At 50.8% G+C, this 21,312-nt stretch overlaps 1 protein-coding gene across 1 annotated transcript; it reads left to right on the top strand.

Moving 5' to 3' along the window:
- Positions 1-15,287: 15,287 nt before the first annotated feature.
- On the top strand, positions 15,288-19,745 carry LOC116577415 (keratin, type I cytoskeletal 14). The gene is made up of 8 exons (XM_032320598.1): positions 15,288-15,909; positions 17,131-17,213; positions 17,768-17,924; positions 18,063-18,224; positions 18,322-18,447; positions 18,551-18,771; positions 18,869-18,915; positions 19,491-19,745. Exons 1-8 carry the CDS (start codon positions 15,367-15,369, stop codon positions 19,586-19,588), a joined length of 1,437 nt encoding a protein of 478 aa, XP_032176489.1. The 5' UTR covers positions 15,288-15,366; the 3' UTR covers positions 19,589-19,745.
- Positions 19,746-21,312: the final 1,567 nt, after the last annotated feature.

The raw sequence follows: 21,312 nt of genomic DNA, 5'->3' as shown, positions 1-21,312 counted from the left end.
TGAGACTGTGACCTGAGCAGAAGACAGACGTTTAACCATCTGAGACACCCAGGTTCCCCAGAAGGTTCCCCAGGTTCTCTGATGGACCCCAGCTGGGTCCATCAGAGAACCCTTGAGGACAGGCTTCTCTGGATTCCACATGCCCCTTGTCATGTTGGTACAAGGCAGCCACCATGGTAGGTGTTGATGAGCTGCATGGAAGAGAAAGCAAGTTGCTTTCTGAGCCGCGAGAGGATGGGAGTCTGGTCTTGCCAGGGCTGAGGCACCAAGGCTTCCACTGATGTGCTGTGTGGTCACTGCCATGGGCGGATGTAGCTCTGTGCCCCCCTTCCCTCAACAGTCCAGGACCCCCTCAGGGCTTTGAGCAAGTCAAGAGGTGTCAAAGCAAAGATGTCAGCTGTTTAGAAAGAGAGTCTATTTCTGACTCAACTCCCTGTAAACACATCCCTGGGGCGCGGGGTCCCTTCCTGTCCTATGATTATAGGATAGTTACACATAAAACAGGTAGATTTATCTGCCTTATCGATAGTGTGATAATTAAAAAAAAATACAAAAATGAAACACATTCATCCATTGTTCGGTTCCCAGAGTTTTTCTTCTCTCGGGCTCCTTTCTGGGTTCGTTACGTGTGAGTACACATCCAAGAAGACTTTCAAATGATCAAAGGGGCTTCATTATTAAATGAATAAAGAAAAATAGAAATAAAAGGGCATGGGTGCGAAGATATTTATCACTACATTATTTACAGTGACCAAAAAAGGAAAACAAAGATAGTGTACAGTTGAGTACATAGGGGTTCGCTCATACTACGGAGTATTAAGCAGCCACCAGCATCAATAAGTTGGAGCTGTGTAGGATGGCAAGAAGAGATTTTTCAAGGTTTTGGGAGAAAGGGAAATAAGCGCAGGCTACAGAAAAGAACAGGTAGTATGCTGACCTCACTTGTGTGAATATGTATGTATTCACACTTATGTGTCAATTTATGTGAATGCATGTCTGTGCGTACATATGAGCACTGCAAATATGAAAGGGTACATATGTTATTAACATGGGTTACCTTGGGGTTAGGGTGGGAGACCAGGTGGGTGTAATGGATAATAGAGAGATCCATGAAAATAGGAAAGAAAAAAAAGAGTGTATACAATTTTACACGTATCTATAAAATTGTGTGTGTGTGTGTATAGGAACAAAAAAAGTACATAAAAATTTAAGAACTATAAAATCAGTTCATTTGTTGAATACCACATTGGTTTCCTAGTTAAAAACATGGGCGCTGGCTTATTTGGAAGAGCTAGCAACCCTTGATCTTGGAGTTGTGAGTTCAAGCCTTGTGTTGGGTGTAGAGATTACTTAAAATACCTTTAAGAAAGGGGTTCCTGGGTGGCTCAGTGGGTTAAAGCCTCTGCCATCGGCTCGGGTCATGATCCCAGGGTCCTGGGATGGAGCCCTGCATCGGGCTTTCTGCTCAGCAGGGAGCCTGTTTCCTCTTCTCTATCTCTGCCTGCTTCTCTGCCTATTTGTGATCTCTGTCTGTCAAATAAATAAATAAAATCTTGAAAAAAAACCAAACAAACCCAGAGTGCTTGGGTGGCTCAGTGGGTTAAAGCCTCTGCCTTCACCTCGGGTCATGATCTTAGGGTCCTGGGATCGAGCCCTACATCAGGCGCTCTGCTCAGCAGGGAGCCTGCTTCCTCCTCTCTCTCTGCCTGCCTCTCTGCCGACTTGTGATCTCTGTCTGTCAAATAAATACATAAAATCTTTAAAAAAAAAACCTTTAAGAAAAAGAATAGAAAACCAGATTGTACACACCAATATCCTGGACTGCCAATTTTATATTACCATGTAGTAGATTTTTTTTTTACCATTTTAATAATTTTAAAGTATAGAGCTCAGTATGTTAAATATATTCACAATATTGTACAATAGACACAAAGCTCCACGCTCACTAAACCTCAATTCCCTTTTCTCCCTTGCCCCCCCCCCCCCGCCTGCTAACAAACTTTCTCCTTTCTGTTTCTTTTTTTTTTTAATTTAAAGATTTTATTTATTTATTTGACAGACAAAGATCACAAGGAAGCGGAGAGGCAGGCAAAGAGAGAGGGAAAAGCAGGCTCCCTGCTGAGCAGAGGGTCCGATATGGGGCTTGATCCCAGGACCCTGGAATCATCATCTGAGCCGAAGGCAAAGGCTTTAACCCACTGAGCCACCCAGGCGCCCCTCCTCCTTTCTAGTTTCTATGCTCCTGACTACTTAGGTACTTCATGAGTGGAATCACACGGTATTAATCCTTTCCGTGACTGCCTTATTTCACATAGCCTAATGTTCCTTAGGGTTCATTTGTGTTTTAGCCTGGGATACCATCTAATAGATTTTAAATTAACTTTGTATTTAGATAACAGTATGACTACACAAATCAAAAGTGATAACCAAAAGGGGAAAAAAAAACCCCTAAAGTTAGACTGTATTCCCTCGCAGAAGGTAATGTGGAATAGTGGAAGGAGGCAAGAGGTCAGCCTGGGGTGGAGCCTGGTGTATGACCTTGGCTGATCGCTTCATCTCTGAATTTCAGTTCCTTTCGTGAATTTAGGGTGTTAGTATCTCCCTGAAGGGGACCCGTTATGACATTTGATTCTTGCAGCAAGGCTGGGGACAGAGAGTTGTGTCCTTCCTCCTAAGGCTGAGTTGGAGCAAATGGCTTCTTCCTGCTTCCTCTCTGCCAAGACTCTTAGCTATGTCCCTGCACCATATTCATCCTATTTTACAGGTGAGGAAATGGAGGCTCAGGGAGGTGGGCGACCTCCTTAAGGGTGCATGACTGGTAGGTAGGTTATCAGGGAGTCTGCTACCTCTGTGGTGATTTTCCAGAGGAGCAGACACCTGGCCTTGCTGTTCTCAGCAAGTTCGCAGAGAGGGCAAGTTCCTGCAGGAGCAGAGTGAACTCAGCCCGCATCCACAAGGGGCTGCTCCCCGCCTGGAGTTGTACTGAGTTGTGCGCATGCCTATTGTGGTCAAACTCTTCCTTGGCAGCACCCCCCCCAACCCCTCCTCTTCCTGCCCACCCTCCCCCGCAACAAAGTGAGGCAGTAGGATATTTACACCACGGAAATGGTAAATGCTACAAATCAGGGCTAGATATGTTGTGTTTTATTGATTGTCTAGACTTAAGAAAATCTTGACTTAAATAATTTAAGGAACATGCTAAAAATAATGCAGACTAATCTTTTTTTAAAAAAATTCTTGATTTTTAAAATTTCTTTTCAGTGTACCGGAATTCATTGTTTATGTACCACACCCAGTGCTTCATGCAGTATGTGCCCTCCATAATACCCACCACCAGGCTCACCCAACCTCCCACCCCCCTCCCCTTTAAAACCCTCAGATTGTTTTTCAGAGTCCATAGTCTCTCATGATTCACCTCCCCCTCCAATTTCCCTCAACTCCCTTCTCCTCTCCATCTCCCCGTGTCCTCCGTGTTATTTCTTATGCTCCACAAATAAGTGAAACCATACCATAATTGACTCTCTCTGCTTGACTTATTTCACTCAGCATAATCTCTTCCAGTCCCAACCATGTTGATAAAAAATTTGGGTATTCATCCTTTCTGATGGAGGCATAATACTCCCTAGTGTATATGGACCACATTCTCCTTATCCATTCGTCCGTTGAAGGGCATCTTGGTTCTTTACACAGTTTGGCGACCGTGGCCATTGCTGCTCTGAACATTGGGGTACAGATGGCCCTTCTTTTCACTACACCTGTATCTTTGGGGTAAATACCCAGTAGTGCAAATGCAGGGTCATATGGAAGCTCTATTTTTTTTTTTTAAAGATTTTATTTATTTGTTAGAGAGATACAGAGCGCAAGCACAGGCAGATAGAGTGGCAGGCTAGAGGCAGAGGGAGAAGCAGGCTCCCTGCCGAGCAAGGAGCCCGATGTGGGACTCGATCCCAGAACGCTGGGATCATGACCTGAGCCGAAGGCAGCCGCTTAACCAACTGAGCCACCCAGGCGTCCCAGGAAGCTCTATTTTTAATTTCTTAAGGAATCTCCACGCTGTTCTCCAAAGTGGCTGCACAACTTAGCGCAGACTAATCTTAAAAGAGTGTCATACCTCTAGCTGTTGCATTGTTAATAGCAAAAATTGTAAGAAAATATGCTTTCTGCATTTGAAATCTGGTTCAGTGAAGAGGTTACTCACCTCACTGATGAATGGCTCAAGTTGGGGCATATGTCTGTATTGTTTCTCTTTGATCCCCCTCTTCAACACAAATAAAAACTTCAATGAGCATTCATGTCAGAACTAAACTTCCTTGTCGATTGCCACTACAGGTTGCAAGAATTGGGCAAAAATCGATGAAAGCATCCTATGAAGGATGGACTATGTGGAATTTATGATAAAGAGTACTCTTCTTTGTAAGTTAAGTGCTCCATATTCTTATATTAGTACAATTTATAGTATTTATTATGTTATTATAATGTATATAAGATAATATATTTTATCTATTAGCAAAATATATCACATTTAATATATATATTTCCCCTCTCAGGTACCTTGGTTTGGATTCCAGAAGCAGATCCTTAAACAAGAACTCAAGTGTGAGGGACTCCTGAGTGGCTCAGTGGGTTAAGCTTCTGCCTTTGGCTCAGGTCATGCTCTCAGGGTCCTGGGATCAAGCCCTGCATCAGGCTCTCTGCTCAGTGGGGAGCCTGCTTTCTCCTCTCTCTCTGCTTGCTGCTCTGCCTACTTGTCTCTCTCTGTCAAATAAATAAATAAAATCTTAAAAAAAAAAAAAAAGAACTCAAGTGCGAAAAGTATTTTTGGGTGGAGTCTCAGGAAACACCATTAGGGAGAGGGTAGGTGGGAAAGGGAAGGGGAGGGAGCTAATAAGGGTGTGTGATCCAGCAAGCGAACGCTGTGGACCACTGTAGTGTAATTCTTAGGGACAGTGAAGTAAAACCCCCTCAGAGTTCCTCCCAGGGGACGAGGGAGCTGGGGTGTTTATCCTCCCATCCTGATAGGCTGAGGAGGCTGTCAGGCAGGGGAGGGGTGTTAAATCTCCAGCACTACCGCCTGCCCTGTGCAGAGGCAGAATGAGCTCTGGTGGCCTGAGAAGGCCCCCAGGCAGAGGTCTTTGGTGCTGACAGTTGGAATTCTGCCCAGTGAGTACCCAGGAGAAGGGACCGGAGCTTGGTGCCTACAGGAGGCAGGCCGCCCTGCTGCCAGGGTTCGGGAACCTGGCTTTCTGGAGCACATCAGCACCTTTGGGGGTACCTACCTATTCACGGGATATGCTCCCAGTGGAACTTCCCTGCCTTTACCTCTCTAAGTCTATAACAGAGACTCAGCAACACCTTCCCCAAGGGGGTTTGTAGGATTTAATGAGAGTATCAGTGGCAATGTCTAGCATCGTGCTTGACAGAGTGGGACTCAGTGAACAGAAGCTCTTCATGTCCTTCAGAATCTCTGAAGATAGACTCTTCTCAGACCTCAGAACGTAGAAGACGTTTGTGTCTCTGGACACTCAAATATGCTTCCTTCTGAGCGAGGTTTCATATTCCATTATGTTTTCCTGTTTGTCTTGGCTGCCAGGAAACCCAGAGACATATGGGGATAGCAGCCACCTCTGTAGAGTTTGGTGGTGGACACGCATTGGGGTAGCTGCTTAGCTCATAAAGGTTGGGGCCAAATCTGTGCCTTTCTTCTTCTGATGCCAGATCCCTTTTCCTTGGGAAAAGAGGGCAGGTCACCTGCTGGGTTGGTCACATAATATTCTGGCCACTCTCCATATCAGGGAGAACTCTAGTGTGAGGGGTACCTGGGGGGCTCAGTGGGTTAAGCCTCTGCCTTTGGCTCAGGTCATGATCTCAGGGTCCTGAGCTGATCCTCTCTGACAGTGAGGTTGAAGGATTAGTTAGTAGCTGTCTCAGCTACGGTCCCAGCCTCACGGGGGTGGCTGGCTTGTGCAGGTGAAGCCAGGAGGCAGATCAAGGACAAGGGTTGTGTGTGTATGCGTGTGTTTGTATGTATGTGTTGAGGCAGGAGGGGAGAGTGGGAGAGAACAATGAGTCAATGAATTGCCTCTTTTTGAAACGAATTCAAGTTCCTTTGCTTGCAACCAAAACATGTTTATCAGTGTGCCCTATTACCTAATTTTGATTTGTCTTCGACCGTTCCTGGATATTTTCAGTTTTATTGTACATGTGTCTTTTATCATCAGCTGCTCCAGCCCCCTCTTTCGGAGGTGAGTGACGCAGAAATAATGGTGTGTGTGTGTGTGTGTGTGTGTGTGTGTGTGTGTGTGTGTGTGTATGCATGCAGATGTTGCCCCATTGCACAGATAGGTAGGCCTGGGAGAAGAAGAACCAGGCTCTGGGTGATGCTGAGTGACTGGTGGGGCTTTGGAGACCTCGGGGCCTCACTGGAAACCCTGAGCCGCTGCTTCCCTGTCCCCTTCATTTCCAGGCAGGGGAGGGAGGGGAGTGCCGGGCCTCCATCCTCAGAATGTGGGCCTTACGGCAGCTCCCATGCCTTCTCCTCTCACACCCAAACCATCCTGCTGACTCTTCCCGGCAGGCTTCCGGGCCTGCCCATTCCCATAGACTCCACCCTGGCTGGGCCCTCACAGACTCAGCAGCTCCTCACCTGGGCCTGCTGGCCTCAGCAACTCTCGTGAGGCCTCCTTCCTCTTGCTCCTCCACTGCCCAGCACTCTCCTGTGTCCCTTTTTTTTCTTGGATGCTGTCTTTGCCTGAGTTTTGACACCTGTTTAAGCTTACCCCCTGCCTCCCATTGGTCAATCTCTCGGGCTTACTTTAAGAGAACTTTCTGCCAAATGGTTACTCTGTGCCAAGCTAATCTAGTCCTCTCAATAATCCTGCAAAATAGGAACTCCTATACTCATTTGATAGGAAACTCACCGGGAGGGCTGCAGTGACATGTCTAAGGTCACACGGCTGGTCAGTGGGGGAGCCCTGCCTGGAAACCTGGTCTGACTGATTTGGGAGACCCTGGGCCTTCCCCAGTCCCACATGATGGCTCAGTCTGGGGGAGGGCAGTAGGGCACTGAGATTACTACCCAGCCTCTGTCTTATTCTTATTCTTTCTACTCATGAGGCCTGGAACTACAGGGGGACTTCTTTCCTTTCCCTCCCTTGCCTTTTGTTCTGCTGACCCCGTAGCTCAGGACTCCTGACACAGCCATTCCAGCTGAGGTGCTGACTGGCACTGGAGTTCCCACAGCCACGCCCCTGCCTGGGATTGCCCTCTCCCCACTCCACCCATGCAGGGCTCTTCCTTCTTTCAAAACCTGAGTCAAGCGCACCCTTTCCAAGAAGTCTTCTATGTACTACCCACCCCACCTGGTGGCTCCCCGGCTCCAGGCTCCCCTTGGAGAGTAGAGAAAGTTATACACTCATTTTCCCTCCCCCATCAGACTGGACATCTCCAAGGACAAGGGCTCTGTCTCCGCCATCAGGCTGGAGTAATTGCAGTAAACTAACATGCTGAGCACCTACTACATGGGAGACATTTCGTGGCCCCCTCAGGCACTATAATAAGCTCTCCTGGGGGCTGGCACACAACCCAGAGGCAGTGGGAAGGCTGAGAAGGGGAAAGGCAGGTGGTCCAAGGTGATGGGCTGGGCCTTCCAGGCAGAGGAGAGGTCTGAGCTGACCCCATCCCTTACCTGGATAATGACAAGGCAACATCTTCCTGGTTTTCCCTTTTCTGTCCCTTCTCCCAGATTATGTTCTATGTGGACACCAAAAGGGTCTTTGTGAAACACACCTGACAGGGTCACTCCCGAGTGTGGAAACTTCGGTCCTCCCAGTGTTGTTAGGAGAAAGTCCGTGATCCTCAGCTCCACCTATATCCCCCCGACCTGCTCTCAGTTCCGTCAGGCAGCTCAGCTCTGTGCTGTAGCAACGCTTAGGCGCTGTCCTTTCCTCCGACCAGCATTTCATGCCACTGAGTCTTTGCTCAGGTGAGTAAATGAGATGTCCTTCCTCACTTCCTCTCTTGCTCAGCATCTATTCATTGCCAAGGTCCAGCTAAGTTGAGAGCTCCTGCAGGATGCTTCCCACCCGGGGGTGGGTGGGATGACGGCCTTTCCTCTGTTTTCTATCCATCCTTTCCCCACCTAACCACCCGCTGTCTATCCACCTTCCATTCTTCTCTTTCCATTCCATTGTCCTTCCTTTCAATCATCCCATCTTTCCATCTGCTCACTCACTTGCCAGTTCATCTATTTATCCATTCATCCATCTGCCCATCTACCTGCCCATCCATCCATCTGTACATCTGCCCATCCATCCATCCATCCGTCCGTCCATCCGTCTATCTATATGCTCATTCGTCCACCTGTACATCTGCCTATCCATCCATCCATCCATCCACCCATCCATCCATCTGCCCACCGACCTGCTCAACCATCCACCGGTACATCTGTCCATCCATCCATCCATCCATCCATCCATCCACCCATCCATCCATCTGCCCACCGACCTGCTCAACCATCCACCGGTACATCTGTCCATCCATCCATCCATCCATCCATCCATCCATCCATCCATCCACCCATCCATCCATCTGCCCACCGACCTGCTCAACCATCCACCGGTACATCTGTCCATCCATCCATCCATCCATCCATCCATCCACCCATCCATCCATCTGCCCACCGACCTGCTCAACCATCCACCGGTACATCTGTCCATCCATCCATCCATCCATCCATCCATCCATCCATCCGTCCATCCATCTGTCCATCCATCTGCCCATCCACTTACCCATCCCATGCATCCTTTCACAAACCTTTACCAATTTCCTGTTCCCCTCTCCCTTCCTTCTCCCTTTTGTTCATTTCTCCTCTATTTTATGCCACACAGTCTTCAGAAACCGTATCTTAAATCTGTATGTTGAACTGAGGCTTGGTCTTAAAGAACATGAAGAATTTGGGCAGGAAGAGAGGACAGAAGTGGGAATTAGGTAGAGGCTGGAAAATGGCTGGGGATATAGGGTTGGAGAGGGGGCTAGGCTATGGGGGTGGAGCTCAGTTTTCAGTGAGCATTATGTGTAATTGGCTAGAAAATGAAGTCTTACATTCCGTGAGTAGGTAGCTAATAGGTGGTTAGTTGAACCCATCTGTTGCTAGGCTTTGGCTACCTAACCCTTCATATTCTTAACAACCTAAATGTGACTCTGGGGTGCAGGCACAGCTCTTTTCACCCCACGTAATCTCAACATACCTAGCTCAGATTTCTGGGAAGTACTTGTTAAACCTTTTACACTTGCAAAGCAGGCTCTGCGTGACTTTGGACATGACCTTTTCCTTCCTGGGGCCTCAGTTTGCCCATCTGTAAAGTTAGGAGGCTGGTTTACATGTCCTCTGAGGCCACCTTTGGCTCTGACTTTCAGGGACCCTTTATCAGGAAGGGACTGGTCCTTGAAAAGTGAGGCTCAGAGCCAGGCAGAGCTGGGACTGAATCCTGGCTGACCAGCTTTCTCTCTGTGGACCTTGGGAATTACCTCAGCCTCCGAGCCTCCTGTATCCATAATGTGGGACAGTTGATTTCTGTCCTGTCGTCTTTAGCTGCTGGCAGGTACAGACAAGGCCATGGACACTGAAACACTTGGCTCGGCCCATCTGTTGTGTCAGCAAAGGCTCTCACAAGAACAAGGCCCAGATGGGCAGGCTGGCCTGGGAAACCAGTGGGTGGCAGACCTTTCTAGGGGAACAGGGACATGGGGCCTTGAGGAGGTGCTCCAGGCTCCCAGCTACCTCCTGTGCCTGCAATTCTACCTCTCCCCATGCTAACCCACAATTTCTGGAGGCAGAAATTGAGCTCCAGGTAGGCTCAGGCCCCAGTATATCGTTCCTAGAAGTGACAGCCCTCAGCTCTAGGAGACTTTACCCTTGCTACAAGCAGACAGATGGTTGGGACTTGTGGGGAAAGGGACTTTCTACCTGTGACACTGGGAAGACACTGACTGTCCCCTTCTTTCCTCCAGGCCTGTGGGGGCCTAGAAAAAGACTCTGGACCTCAATTTCTACAGAAATAGCTGGTATGGGAGCACCTGTGTGGCTCAGTCATTAAGCCTCTGCCTTCAGTTTAGGTCATGATCCCAGGGTCCTGGGGTTGAGCCCCATGTTGGGCTCCTTGCTCGGCCCTCTCTTGCTCTTCTCCCTCTCCCTCTGCTGCTCCCCCTGCTTGTGTTCCCTCTCTCTCTGTCTCTGTTTGTCAAATAAATAAATAAAATCTTAAAAAAAAGAGAAATAGCTAGTATGTCTTCAAGGACAGTGGTCTGGGAGCGTTTTAGGGTACAGAGAGGGTTTGGGGAGGGCCAGTCTGGCTTTGGGATTGAATGAGAGAGGAAGAAAGAGTCCTTTCTTGGGCATGGACCCCCTTCCCTGAAGCGTTTCTTAAAAGTCATAGTCTCTCAAGGAGTCCAGGAAAAATGAGGTTCTCGAGCTCACTGGGTATCAAGAGCTCTTTCCCACCGCTAATGGACACAGAATTCATGCAAAAAAAAAAAAAAAGTTGAAGAAGAAACAGAATGGTTGCAGTCTCAAAGTATCTTCTTCAAGGTTTTTATTAATTTTGGTGGGAAAATAGTAATGCTACCACAGAGAAATCCAGAAAACACTACCTTAACCAATGGACATCAATAAACCCATTTAATATATGTCTTCTGTACCTGAGACAATGCACTGACAAAGACACACCTTTCTGTGGTTTTCTTGCCAAAATGCTGAACCTCAATCTGATGATGAGAAAATTGTCAGGAAAACCCAAACTGGGGGATATTTTGGTCCTACATAACCTCTTCCAAACTGTCAAGGTCATGAAATATAAGGACAGACTGAGGAGCTGTCACAGACCAGAAGAGACCAAGCTGAACTGACAGCCAATAGAATGTGCCTTCATGCAACAGAAAAGGGACATCAGTAGAAAAGCCAGAAAATTGAATAAAGTCGGTAGTTAATTAATAGCATTAGGTCAATGTTAATTTATTTGTTTTGACAGTTGCTCAATATTTATGTAACATGAGCCTATTGGGGAAGCTGGGTGAAGGGTGCTTGTGAACTCTCTGTAATATTTTCTCAACTTTAATGATTTTAAAATAAAAATTTAAAAGCAGGGGTGCCTGCTTGGCTTGATTGTTTAAGCATTTGCCTTTGGCTCAGGTTATGTGGGCTGGAGCTCTTCTTGGGCTCCCTGCTCAGCGGGGAGCCTGCTTCTCCCTCTGCCCCTCCCCCTGCTTGTGCATGCACACTCCCTCTCTCTCTGTATCAAATAAATAAATAAAATCTTTAAAAAATTTTAAAAGCAATATAAAAAAGAGCTCTCTCCCAGAGCAGTTGTCTGTGTGTAAAGGGCCTAGAGAAACTGGGTGGTGGGAAATGTAGCCTGGACACCTGAAAATTCTGTATCTCTGCTGCCCCATTCCATAGCGTCCTTCTATGTTGAGCTCCCAGCTGCCCCCAGAAGCCTTCTAGACTGGCCCTGCTCACATCTCATTACAGCCATGCTTCCACCAACTGTCCACCCCTGCTGCTGCAATGTGGACAGGTCCTGGTCTGTCACACGTATAGTGGGTCCTTCAAACAGTGTCCCCTGCAAAGTCATGTCCACTGGCAACTTGGAATGTGTGACCATATTTAGAAATAGGGTCTTTATACATGTATACATTTATACATCTACATAGATGTCATTATGGTAAGAATTGAGGTGAGGTCATACTGGGTTAGGGTGAGCACCAAACCCAATGAGTGTCCTTTTATTTTATTTTATTTTTTTGGTTTTAAAGATTTTATTTATTTATTTGACAGAGAGAGTGAGAGAGCACAAGCAGGTGGAGCAGCAGGCAGAGGGAGAAGGAGAAGCAGGCTTCCCGCTGAGCAGGAATTTCCCAATGTGGGGCTCGATCCCAGGACTCTGGGATCAAGACTGAATCGAAGGCAGATGCTTAACTGACTGAGTCCCCCAGGCTCCCCTGAGTGAGTGTCCTTAGAAGACACAGAAAAAGACACAGAGAGACAGGCACAGACATAAAGGGCCATGTGAAGATGGGGAGGCAGAGATTGGGGTGTTGTGGCCACAAACCAAGGGATGCAAGGATCACCAGAAGCTGGAAGAGGTAAGTAAGGGCTCTCCCCTAGAACCTTCAGAGGGTGGCCCTGCTGACCCCTTGATTTTGGACTTCTGGTCTCCAGAGCAGTAGAGAATACACCTCTGTTACTTGAACCCACATTTGTGGTGATTTGTCATGGCAGTCCCAGGATACTAATACCTAGGGATTGTACTTTTCTTATCTTTGTCCACATCTTAAGTAATTTTGATGTGTATCCTCTTTTTCCTTGTAGGCCGGGAGCTTCCGGGTGGCCGGGACTGTCTCTTCCGTTAGACTGGGCTCTGAGGACAGGGGCCGTGCCTCTTTCCTTGAACTGCGATATCATGAGGTCCCCTCCTTCCTTAGGAAACCATTCCCTTAGGGTCCCTGGGTGGCTAAGTTGATTGAGCTTCTGCCTTTGGCTTGGACTGTGATCCCGGGGTCCTGGAGTCAAGCCCCGTGTCAGGCTCCCTGCTCAGCGGGGAGTCTGCTTCTCCTTCTGCTGCTCTCTCTCTTTCTCACTCTGTTAAATAAATAAATAAATAAAAAGTCTTTAAAAAAAAAAAAAAGGAACCCATCCCCTGGGTGCCCAGCCCATCCTCAGCACACAATGCGGGCTCTGTTGGGGGGGCTGCCTGGCTCAGCCACCCCACCTGTTTGGGTTGGCATTGGTCCCCGGCAGCAGGCTGGCAGGGAGACTCCTCAACCACAGGAGACACCGCCCTAGACTTCTCTTTCGCCCCCTCCTTCTTGGGGCAGCCGGAGTGAGGGCCAGGTACCACTGTCCACACAAAGCTTGTCTAGGAGTCCAGCGCCCAACAGATAAGCCCCTCATCCCATGAACTCCTGCTGCCCCCGAAAGCGGCCTCTCCTCCGAATGTCATGAGTGCCAGACTAGACCATTTGTGCCTTGTTCCATGTCTGTAGGGCTTAGTCCCACGATCCAGGCCAGGGTTCTAATCCTGGGTGCTGGCAGGGTGGAGGTGGGGGAGATCAGAGTTCTATTCCACGCTGGGGTTCCAGGGTCTGTAGGGGCCAGGAGGGCTGGCAAAAGTCTCTTCTTAGATTGTGTGTGTGAGCCTGTAAGTCGTCCGTTCCCTATCCCTCTCAACTTTTAGATTTCCCTTGGAGGCTGGCAAGGAAGGAACCTCTTTTGGGTTCCACCGAATCAGGTATAAGTGTGCAGACAGAGAGCTTTTCTTATTTCCTGTGCTCTAGGGATTTTATGCGTGGTTCCTTGCAGGTGGGGAGACGGGGTGGTGTGCAGCACAGAGAAAGCTGGTGTTGGGCTCTGCACCGACTCTCACTGCCCAGGTCCCTGTGGGTGCTGTATTTTTCTCTGGTAAGTGGCCCCCCCGCCACGCCCAATGGCAATAGGCTCCTAACAAATGCATCTGTCTCTCAGCCAAAATCCCTGCTGCCTCTCACTGGGGAAGGTGTAGGGCTGGGCCAGGGTGGGGGACCATCCTCTGGAAGGAGATTAGAGTGTCTGTCAGGGGTGGGTGGGGCGAGGTGTGGTCCTTACTTACTCACATCCTTGCAAGTCCTTGGGCGGCAGATTTGGGGAGCCCACAGCCTCCATTGTCTGTCTCAGCATTGTCTTCTGAGCTCCTCAGCCCTGGGGAGGGGGTGCTCTCTGGCATCTGCCTTGGTAGCAGTCAGGGTTGGGGGAAGTGGGTGGTTTTGCTTCCCGCCTGGGAGCAGTTGATCCTAGGAAGTGCGTTGGAGCCTCCAGCGGGGGCTGTTGGGGCCTGTCTGGGAAGATGGGACGCATCAGGCAGCCCCAGACACGACTGCATTCCTCCCAACATGCCTGCTGGGGTCCACGGAGCGGAGGGGCTGGCGGGAGGGCGTGGCGTGGCTGGAGGGGGGGCCTTTGGAGGTTGTCTGGGAGACACAGGGCAGCTGAGGTCCTGATATGCAAATCTCCAAGGCAGAGCCAAATGGACTCCTGGAAATGTCCCCTGAGCCTCAGGGATTTCGGGAGTCAGGGTCCCGCAAGTCTGCTCTCAGCGTCTGCATTTCCTCCCACCCGCAAACCCCTTAGACCAGCTCCAAAAGGGTTCCAATAAGGGTGCCTGAGCCAGCCTCTCCCACTGCAGTGGCCCGGGGAGGGGGTGGCTGAGAGACCCCTGGGGCTAGAAGGAAAAAGGCCTTCCTGTCCTGTTCCAGGGCTGTTGCTCCACCCTCTTTGGGCCCAGACTAGGTTACAGCAATGATAACCAGACCTTGCTAACCACACTTGGCTTACCAACCCTTTTCACATACACTACCACGCTGGATTCTCAGGGCTGACTCTGCATGAGGCAGGGCAGAGGATATTTATCCCCATTTTACAGATGAGCAAACTGAGGCTCAGAGAACTTTTGGGTCCTCGGTGGCACGGGGGTCCGTAGCAGAGCCAGCAGCAGTCTGACTCCATGCTCTTTCACCATGGCTCTGGCTGTGCCTGACATGCCACCTGTCCTTGGCCAGCTGCCCTTGGCCAGCCAATGCCATGGGCCTACCCACAGGTGTGTGGAGGATCTCAGAGTCTGTGCCCAGGGTTGGGGAAAGCCTCCTGGATTTCCCTTCAAGGCGGGGGTGGCAGGGTGGGAGCCTGAGCCACTGGACTGGCTGGGCATGTTTCCAGGATGGGACAGGCTTCTTAGCACAGCCTAGCAGGTCAGATCTGGGAAGACCCCCAAGAACTTCTTGTCTTTTTCCATAGATGGTGATGCCGAGGGGGCATCGCTGTGCCTCCCATAACCTTGCCATGCTGGCATTTTTCCAGCCAGGTACCCCCTGGAGTGATGGACTTCTTCTCTGTGGATGTCAGAGGCCCACCTGGTTCCTGGGACTCTCCCAGGTCACCAGGTTTGTGGTGCAGAGGCCCTACTCCCCGCCGCCTGGCCGAGCCCGGTGCTCGGGCTCCCAAGGGCCGCGGCTCCTAGGGCTGGATGGGAAAGTATAGCCTGCAGGCCCACACCTCCTATGTGAATCACGCCTGGCGGGATGAGAAACCAAAAACACCCCAAACAATGAGTTTCCAGTAAAAGATGATAGACGTGATGAGGCGGGGGAGGGGAGGGATCTGACTGGGAGTTGGCACTGGCCTGTGGGTGATGAAAGCCAAGGGGAATGGAAAATGCCAGTCCCGCCCCCTCCTCAGGAGTATAAAGCACCCACATCCTATTCCAACTTACCTGAGCACCTCTCTCTCCTCGCTGCCGACTAGCTCACTTGCTCACTCAACTCACCTTCCTCCTCGGCACCATGACCACCTGCAGCCGTCAGTTCACCTCCTCCAGCTCCATGAAGGGCTCCTGTGGCATTGGCGGTGGCTCCAGCCGCATGTCCTCTGTCCTGGCCGGAGGGTCCTGCCGGGCCCCCAGCGCCTACGGGGGCCTGTCGGTCTCCTCCTCCCGCTATTCTTCTGGGGGGGCCTGCGGCCTGGGGGGTGGCTATGGTGGCGGCTTCAGCAGCAGCAGCAGCTTTGGTGGGGGCCTGGGTAGTGGCTTTGGTGGAGGTTATGGTGGTGGCCTGGGTGCTGGCTTTGGTGGTGGCTTTGGTGGTGGCCTCGGTGCTGGCTTCGGCAGTGGCTTCGGTGGTGGGGACGGGCTCCTGGTGGGCAGTGAGAAGGTGACCATGCAGAACCTCAACGACCGCCTGGCCTCCTACTTGGACAAGGTGCGGGCCCTGGAGGAGGCCAACGCCGACCTGGAGGTGAAGATCCGGGACTGGTACCAGAGGCAGAGGCCCGCTGAGACCAAGGACTACAGCCCCTACTTCAAGACCATTGAGGATCTGCGGAACAAGGTGTGCATGTTGGGCAGCAGGACCTGTCATTCCAGCGACCTCACACTGGAACAATAGAAGCCCAGGCCACTGGCATCTTTAGATTCCTAGACAGGGCCGACTCCAACCCCAGATCCCTTCTTCTGGCTCTAGACACCTCTAGCAGAGCTGGTCAGCGTCCCTGGCCTTGCTCATGGCCTTCTGGGCTCCAGACCCCAGGCCATGTGAGACAGGGGTTTCCTGCCTTTGTGCTTTACAGAGGGAGAAGTCAAAGTTTTGAGAGGGGCTGGGAAATGCTCGAGGCTATTCAGCAAATCAGTGGCAGAACTGAGGCTAGAACCCTTGGGCCCACTTGCTAATGCAGGAGGCAGCTACCTGTTGCCCAGCACAGGGGAGGAGTGAGGCTGTAACGGGACCAGGCTAGACACCCAAACCACTCATTAGCTCATTAGTCTGGGCCGTGGCGGCTGCCGCCCATGAGCCCTGGCACCGGCCCCTCCCCACAGAAGGGGGGGCACAAAACCCCAGCAGAGACACTCAGTGATGACCCACCTTACATGGCCTGCACAGGAGGGAGCCTGGGGGACTGGTGTCACCTGACTCCAGCCCCACCCCTACCCCCTGCTCCAACCTGGGAGCCCTCCCCACTGATCCTGCTTCTGGGCGTCTGGCTCTGATGTCTTCTGTGGATTAGGTGAATCAGATGATGAGGGAGGGAATCCAGCCAATCCAGGGTTCAATCTTTGTTCTTGTTCTTCTGCCTCTTCTTTTCTTATCCCCTGGGCTTGCTGGGTCTCCTCTTTTGGGAAAGCCCCACCTGAGGTCCCACAATCTCGCAGGCTCAAAAAGGTATGTGTGAAGACTGGCAGGGCTGGCTGATGCACAAAGAGGAGAATCAGACCAGGGAAGGGAGTCCTGAGAATCTTAGGTCCCTCCTCTCCTCTGTAGGTGGGGGAAACTGAGGCCCTGCAACCCATCAGTGGTGGAACCAGGAGCTGTGACTCAAGGGCTTTTGGTTCCAAGGCCAGGGCTGTTTCTAGCCACTCTTCTGACCAGGAGTCAGCAAAGTCCTGGGTCAGAGCTGGACCACTGGGACTTCTCCTTTAGGCTGTTGTGGCAAAGGCTTTGGAAGAAGGGGAGACTCAGGTGAGAGTAGGAAAGCAAGCCTGATGTCTCAGGCTGTGATGAAGTCTGGCTAGTGATGTCCGTTTGACCAACGACCTGCGTCCTCTCCATCTGCAGATCCTCACGGCCACTGTGGACAATGCTAATGTCCTCCTGCAGATAGATAATGCCCGGCTGGCTGCTGATGACTTCCGGACCAAGTGAGTTTGCAGTGGTGGCTCGGGATGTCCAATCTTCCCAGGCTGGGGCATTTTCATGTTCCCTAAACAGAGCTGGCAGTTGCCAGGATGGCCACGTGAAACCCCTTGGGGTGCTTGTAAAAATACAAGCTTCTTGGGCTCCACCCTTGGAGTTCTGATTCAGTTATTCTTAACAGGCTACCTGAGTGATTCTGATCCACAGCCAGGTTTGGGTGCCATTGCTTTAGGGAGAGGTGTTCCCTACTTCCCCACCTCCCCTTGAAGTGCAGGAGGCAGTCGCAGTTGGAGTCCTGCCTGCTGTTGGTTGTGGGGCCAGAAGCATCTCCCCTCCCTGAGTTCTACAGCCTGATGAACTGCTTTATTCCCTGCCCCCAGGAATGCTCAGATCAGAGCCATCAATGGGTGCTGTGTCCAACCATGCCATTTTCAAGATGGACTCCCTAAACCACCCCCAGGGGGTGCTGGTTATGGGAAGACGCTGCAGGGGGCAGAGAACAAAGCCTTCAGTGTGGCCCAAATGGGTGTCTCATTCCTTTTCTCTCGGGTCATTCCAGGTACGAGACGGAGCTGAACCTGCGCATGAGCGTGGAGGCTGACACCAACGGCCTGCGCCGGGTGCTGGACGAACTGACCCTGTCCAGAGCCGACCTGGAGATGCAGATCGAGAGCCTGAAGGAGGAGCTGGCCTACCTGAAGAAGAACCACGAGGAGGTGAGGGCTGGCTTAGAAGATGAATGGGAGGAAAGGGATGGAATTGAGATGGGGGAGGGCAATGCTCAGGCCAGGAACATCTCTGACTGGGGAACCACCATGAGGATCCTGACTGTGGACTGTGCTTTGGTTGTGCAGGAGATGAACTCTCTGAGAGGCCAGGTGGGTGGAGATGTCAACGTGGAGATGGACGCTGCCCCCGGCGTGGACCTGAGCCGCATCCTGAACGAGATGCGCGACCAGTACGAGAAGATGGCGGAGAAGAACCGCAAGGACGCCGAGGACTGGTTCTTCAGCAAGGTGGGTGTCATCCTGGGCGGAAGGGACCCAGAAGACTGGCCTTCCAGGTACTTCTAGTGTGAATGGCTTTTTTTTTTTTCTTTTTTCTTTTCTGCAGACAGAGGAGCTGAACCGCGAGGTGGCCACCAACAGCGAGCTGGTGCAGAGCGGCAAGAGCGAGATCTCCGAGCTCCGGCGCACGGTGCAGAACCTGGAGATCGAACTGCAGTCCCAGCTCAGCATGGTAGGCGAGCTAGCTGCCAGGCATGGGTTGGACTCGGGACCCGGCAGGAGGGAGTGACTACCCTCATTGATCCCTGACTCCCTGATCTTTCCCTCCCTTACAGAAAGCATCCTTGGAGAACAGCCTGGAGGAGACCAAAGGCCGCTACTGCATGCAGCTGGCCCAGATCCAGGACCTGATCGGCAACGTGGAGGAGCAGCTGGCCCAGCTGCGCTGCGAGATGGAGCAGCAGAACCAGGAATACAAGATCCTGCTGGACGTGAAGACAAGGCTGGAGCAGGAGATCGCCACCTACCGCCGCCTGCTGGAGGGCGAGGACGCCCAGTGAGTGCACCGCCCTCCAGCCCAGTCCTGTCCCTCTTCCCCATTCACCTGTTCTACTCCCTGTGTCTAATGATCTTGCCCTTTTCTGTCTTCACAGCCTCTCCTCCTCCCAGTTCTCTTCTGGCTCTCAGTCCTCCAGAGACGGTAAGACCTTCCTCCTCATCAGGCCTGGACTCATCTCCACTTCCTGTCTCCTAGCAGGTCTAGGGAGTTGGCTTTTTGAGGGGCTGAGCTAGAGGTTTCTCACCCAGGATCCCTAATAAACCTCTTTGGGAAGCAGAAGCCATTTTCTAAATCTTCCTTAGTGTTAGGAGCTGGTGGCCTCTACTTTTTACTTCTGTCCCCTGGTGTCTGTGGCAGACTCCATGGTTCTGGTGGTCAGCACCAAGGACAGCCCGCCCCCTCCCCCCTGCCCCCAAGTGACTCTTCCCCTGAGACCAGTCCATTTGGGTTGATCTGGACTGAACCAGTCTGGTCTGAGTCTGTAAGAGCCTCCAGTATGAGGACACAGACTCTGTTCCTGACCTTAGGGAGCTCTAGTCTGAAAAAAATGTGTTGATGGTATCAGTGCTAGGATAGGGCAGTGAGCTAAGGGATAGTGAGGGTAGAGGGCAGCAGGGAGATAGTTCATTTAAGTCCCATCAACTCCCTGGTCTCCCCACTCTGTTTCTCCACTGCCTGTCTCCTGCTGGTAACACCCTCTGTTCCCTGTTCCCCAGTGACCTCCTCCAGTCGCCAGATCCGCACCAAGGTCATGGATGTGCACGATGGCAAGGTGGTGTCCACCCACGAGCAGGTCCTTCGCACCAAGAACTGAGGCTGCTCAGCATTGCTCAGGCCTAGGAGGCCCCCCATGTGGACACAGATCTCACTGGGGGATCCCCTCTCTTGCCCGCCAAGCACTTCACACTTGAGTCCTTCCTCACCCTTTCCCCCTCCTGGCAATCAATAAAGCTTCATTGTGAGTTGCACAACTCCCGCCTCTGCCTGGTCATTGTCAGGAGTGGAGGTGGGGAGAAAGCGGGGGAAGCATCTCTTTGGAGCTTAGCACCTGGCTGCGGCCTCTGGGACTGGGAGAAAGGGCCTGGGGGTGGACTGGGCTCAGGTCCTGGGATGGATTTCACCATCTCGAAAGATACAGGAAGAAGTGTGTCCTAGGTCGTTCGTGGTGTCTCCCAGGGCATGGAGGAACATTCATTCACTTACTCATTCATTTGTTTACTCACTTATTCATTAGTTTGTTTATTCACTTGCCAATAATGTGCACACAACATGCCTTTTGTGTGCCAGGCACTGTGAAAGGTTAAAGACTTTTTAAAAACAATTTGTCATCAGGGATTTCTTGGAGAATATATTGAAAACTATATATCTTTTCTCCTCCCCCAGCCCAATAAGCACACGCACATTTGCACATAACTCATGAGGTTCATGGGTCTCCTAAACTTATCAGTGGAGGTCCACAAACCTAGTAAGAACTCATGCTTTATTGAGAAGTTGTCTCCCTCCATCCCACCTGCTCTTGCCTCTAGAGCTGGGGCTGAACCAGCCTGCTATCAGTTGATGTAGTGCAGGTTGATTATCATCTCCAAGCCTCCTTTTCCCTGTCTGTAAAGTGGGTACAGTGACACTATGTACTTCATGGGCTTTTTGTGAGGATTTGCTGGAAGAATGCATGAAGCCCCTTAGCACAGGGCCTGGCACTGTGCAGGCTCATTCACTGTGAACGATATTGGGTGAGTTACCTCTCGTGTGTGGTGATTCTCCATCTATGATGAGGGTAGTTTTACAGGCTTTGGGAACAGATTCTAATGCTGGTTCTGTTCTCTATTAGCTCTGTGATCTTGGAGAGTCTCCGTTTCCTCACTTATCTAGTAAGCAAGGTGAACTCAACTTCTTGGAGTTACTATGGGGATCCAGTAAGTTGAAAGCACATTAAGAACCAGGTTGTAGGTTGCAGGAGACTTCTCTGGTGGAAAGTGTCTTTTTTTTCTGTAAGGGGCTGGAAAAGGGGGAGAAAAGGAGGATCTCACCTGAGTGCATAGTGAAGATTCCAGAGGTTGGGTGGGGCTCATGGCCTCCAGCTAGGAAAGAGTTGACTAGTCACTGTGTCAATTTCAAGAGCTCATTCATTTGGCTGTGTGAATGAAACTTCTAGGCAGAACCAAGGATAGGACCGAGGTTAAAGAAAGTCTTAGTTCTTGAGAGCAAGGGATCTGGGATCTTGAGAGCCTAGGCTCTGGAATTAGACACCCTGGGTTGGAGTCCTGGCTTCCACACTGACTAGCCTGGAAGAATTTGGAAAAGATCCCCTTTTACAAAATAGGGAATTAAAACCCTTACCACATAAGGCCAATGGTAGATTGGATGATCTCATGCAGGAAAGAGTTTAGCATTGTGTTTGGCACATAGTTGTTGTTCTATAAATGGCAGAGTAATAGGGTGAGTTATTAGGAATTGGAATGAAGTGATGTTGGTTTCTCTTCACCTCATCTTCACCCCAGGGAAGAGAGACCTGCTTTGTGTTCCTGAAACTCTGGGATG

This window comes from Mustela erminea, chromosome 18 (genome assembly GCF_009829155.1).
Source record: "Mustela erminea isolate mMusErm1 chromosome 18, mMusErm1.Pri, whole genome shotgun sequence".
NCBI lineage: Eukaryota > Metazoa > Chordata > Mammalia > Carnivora > Mustelidae > Mustela > Mustela erminea.
This window is presented reverse-complemented; position numbering and strand designations above follow the sequence as displayed.

Excerpts from the sequence above, each read along its gene's own strand:
- LOC116577415 (XM_032320598.1), top strand. The coding sequence starts at position 15,367 with ATGACCACCTGCAGCCGTCAGTTCACCTCCTCCAGCTCCATGAAGGGC. Across the intron at positions 17,214-17,767 it reads GCTGATGACTTCCGGACCAA|GTACGAGACGGAGCTGAACC; the intron begins GTGAGTTTGCAG and ends GGGTCATTCCAG. Across the intron at positions 18,916-19,490 it reads CTCTCAGTCCTCCAGAGACG|TGACCTCCTCCAGTCGCCAG; the intron begins GTAAGACCTTCC and ends CCTGTTCCCCAG.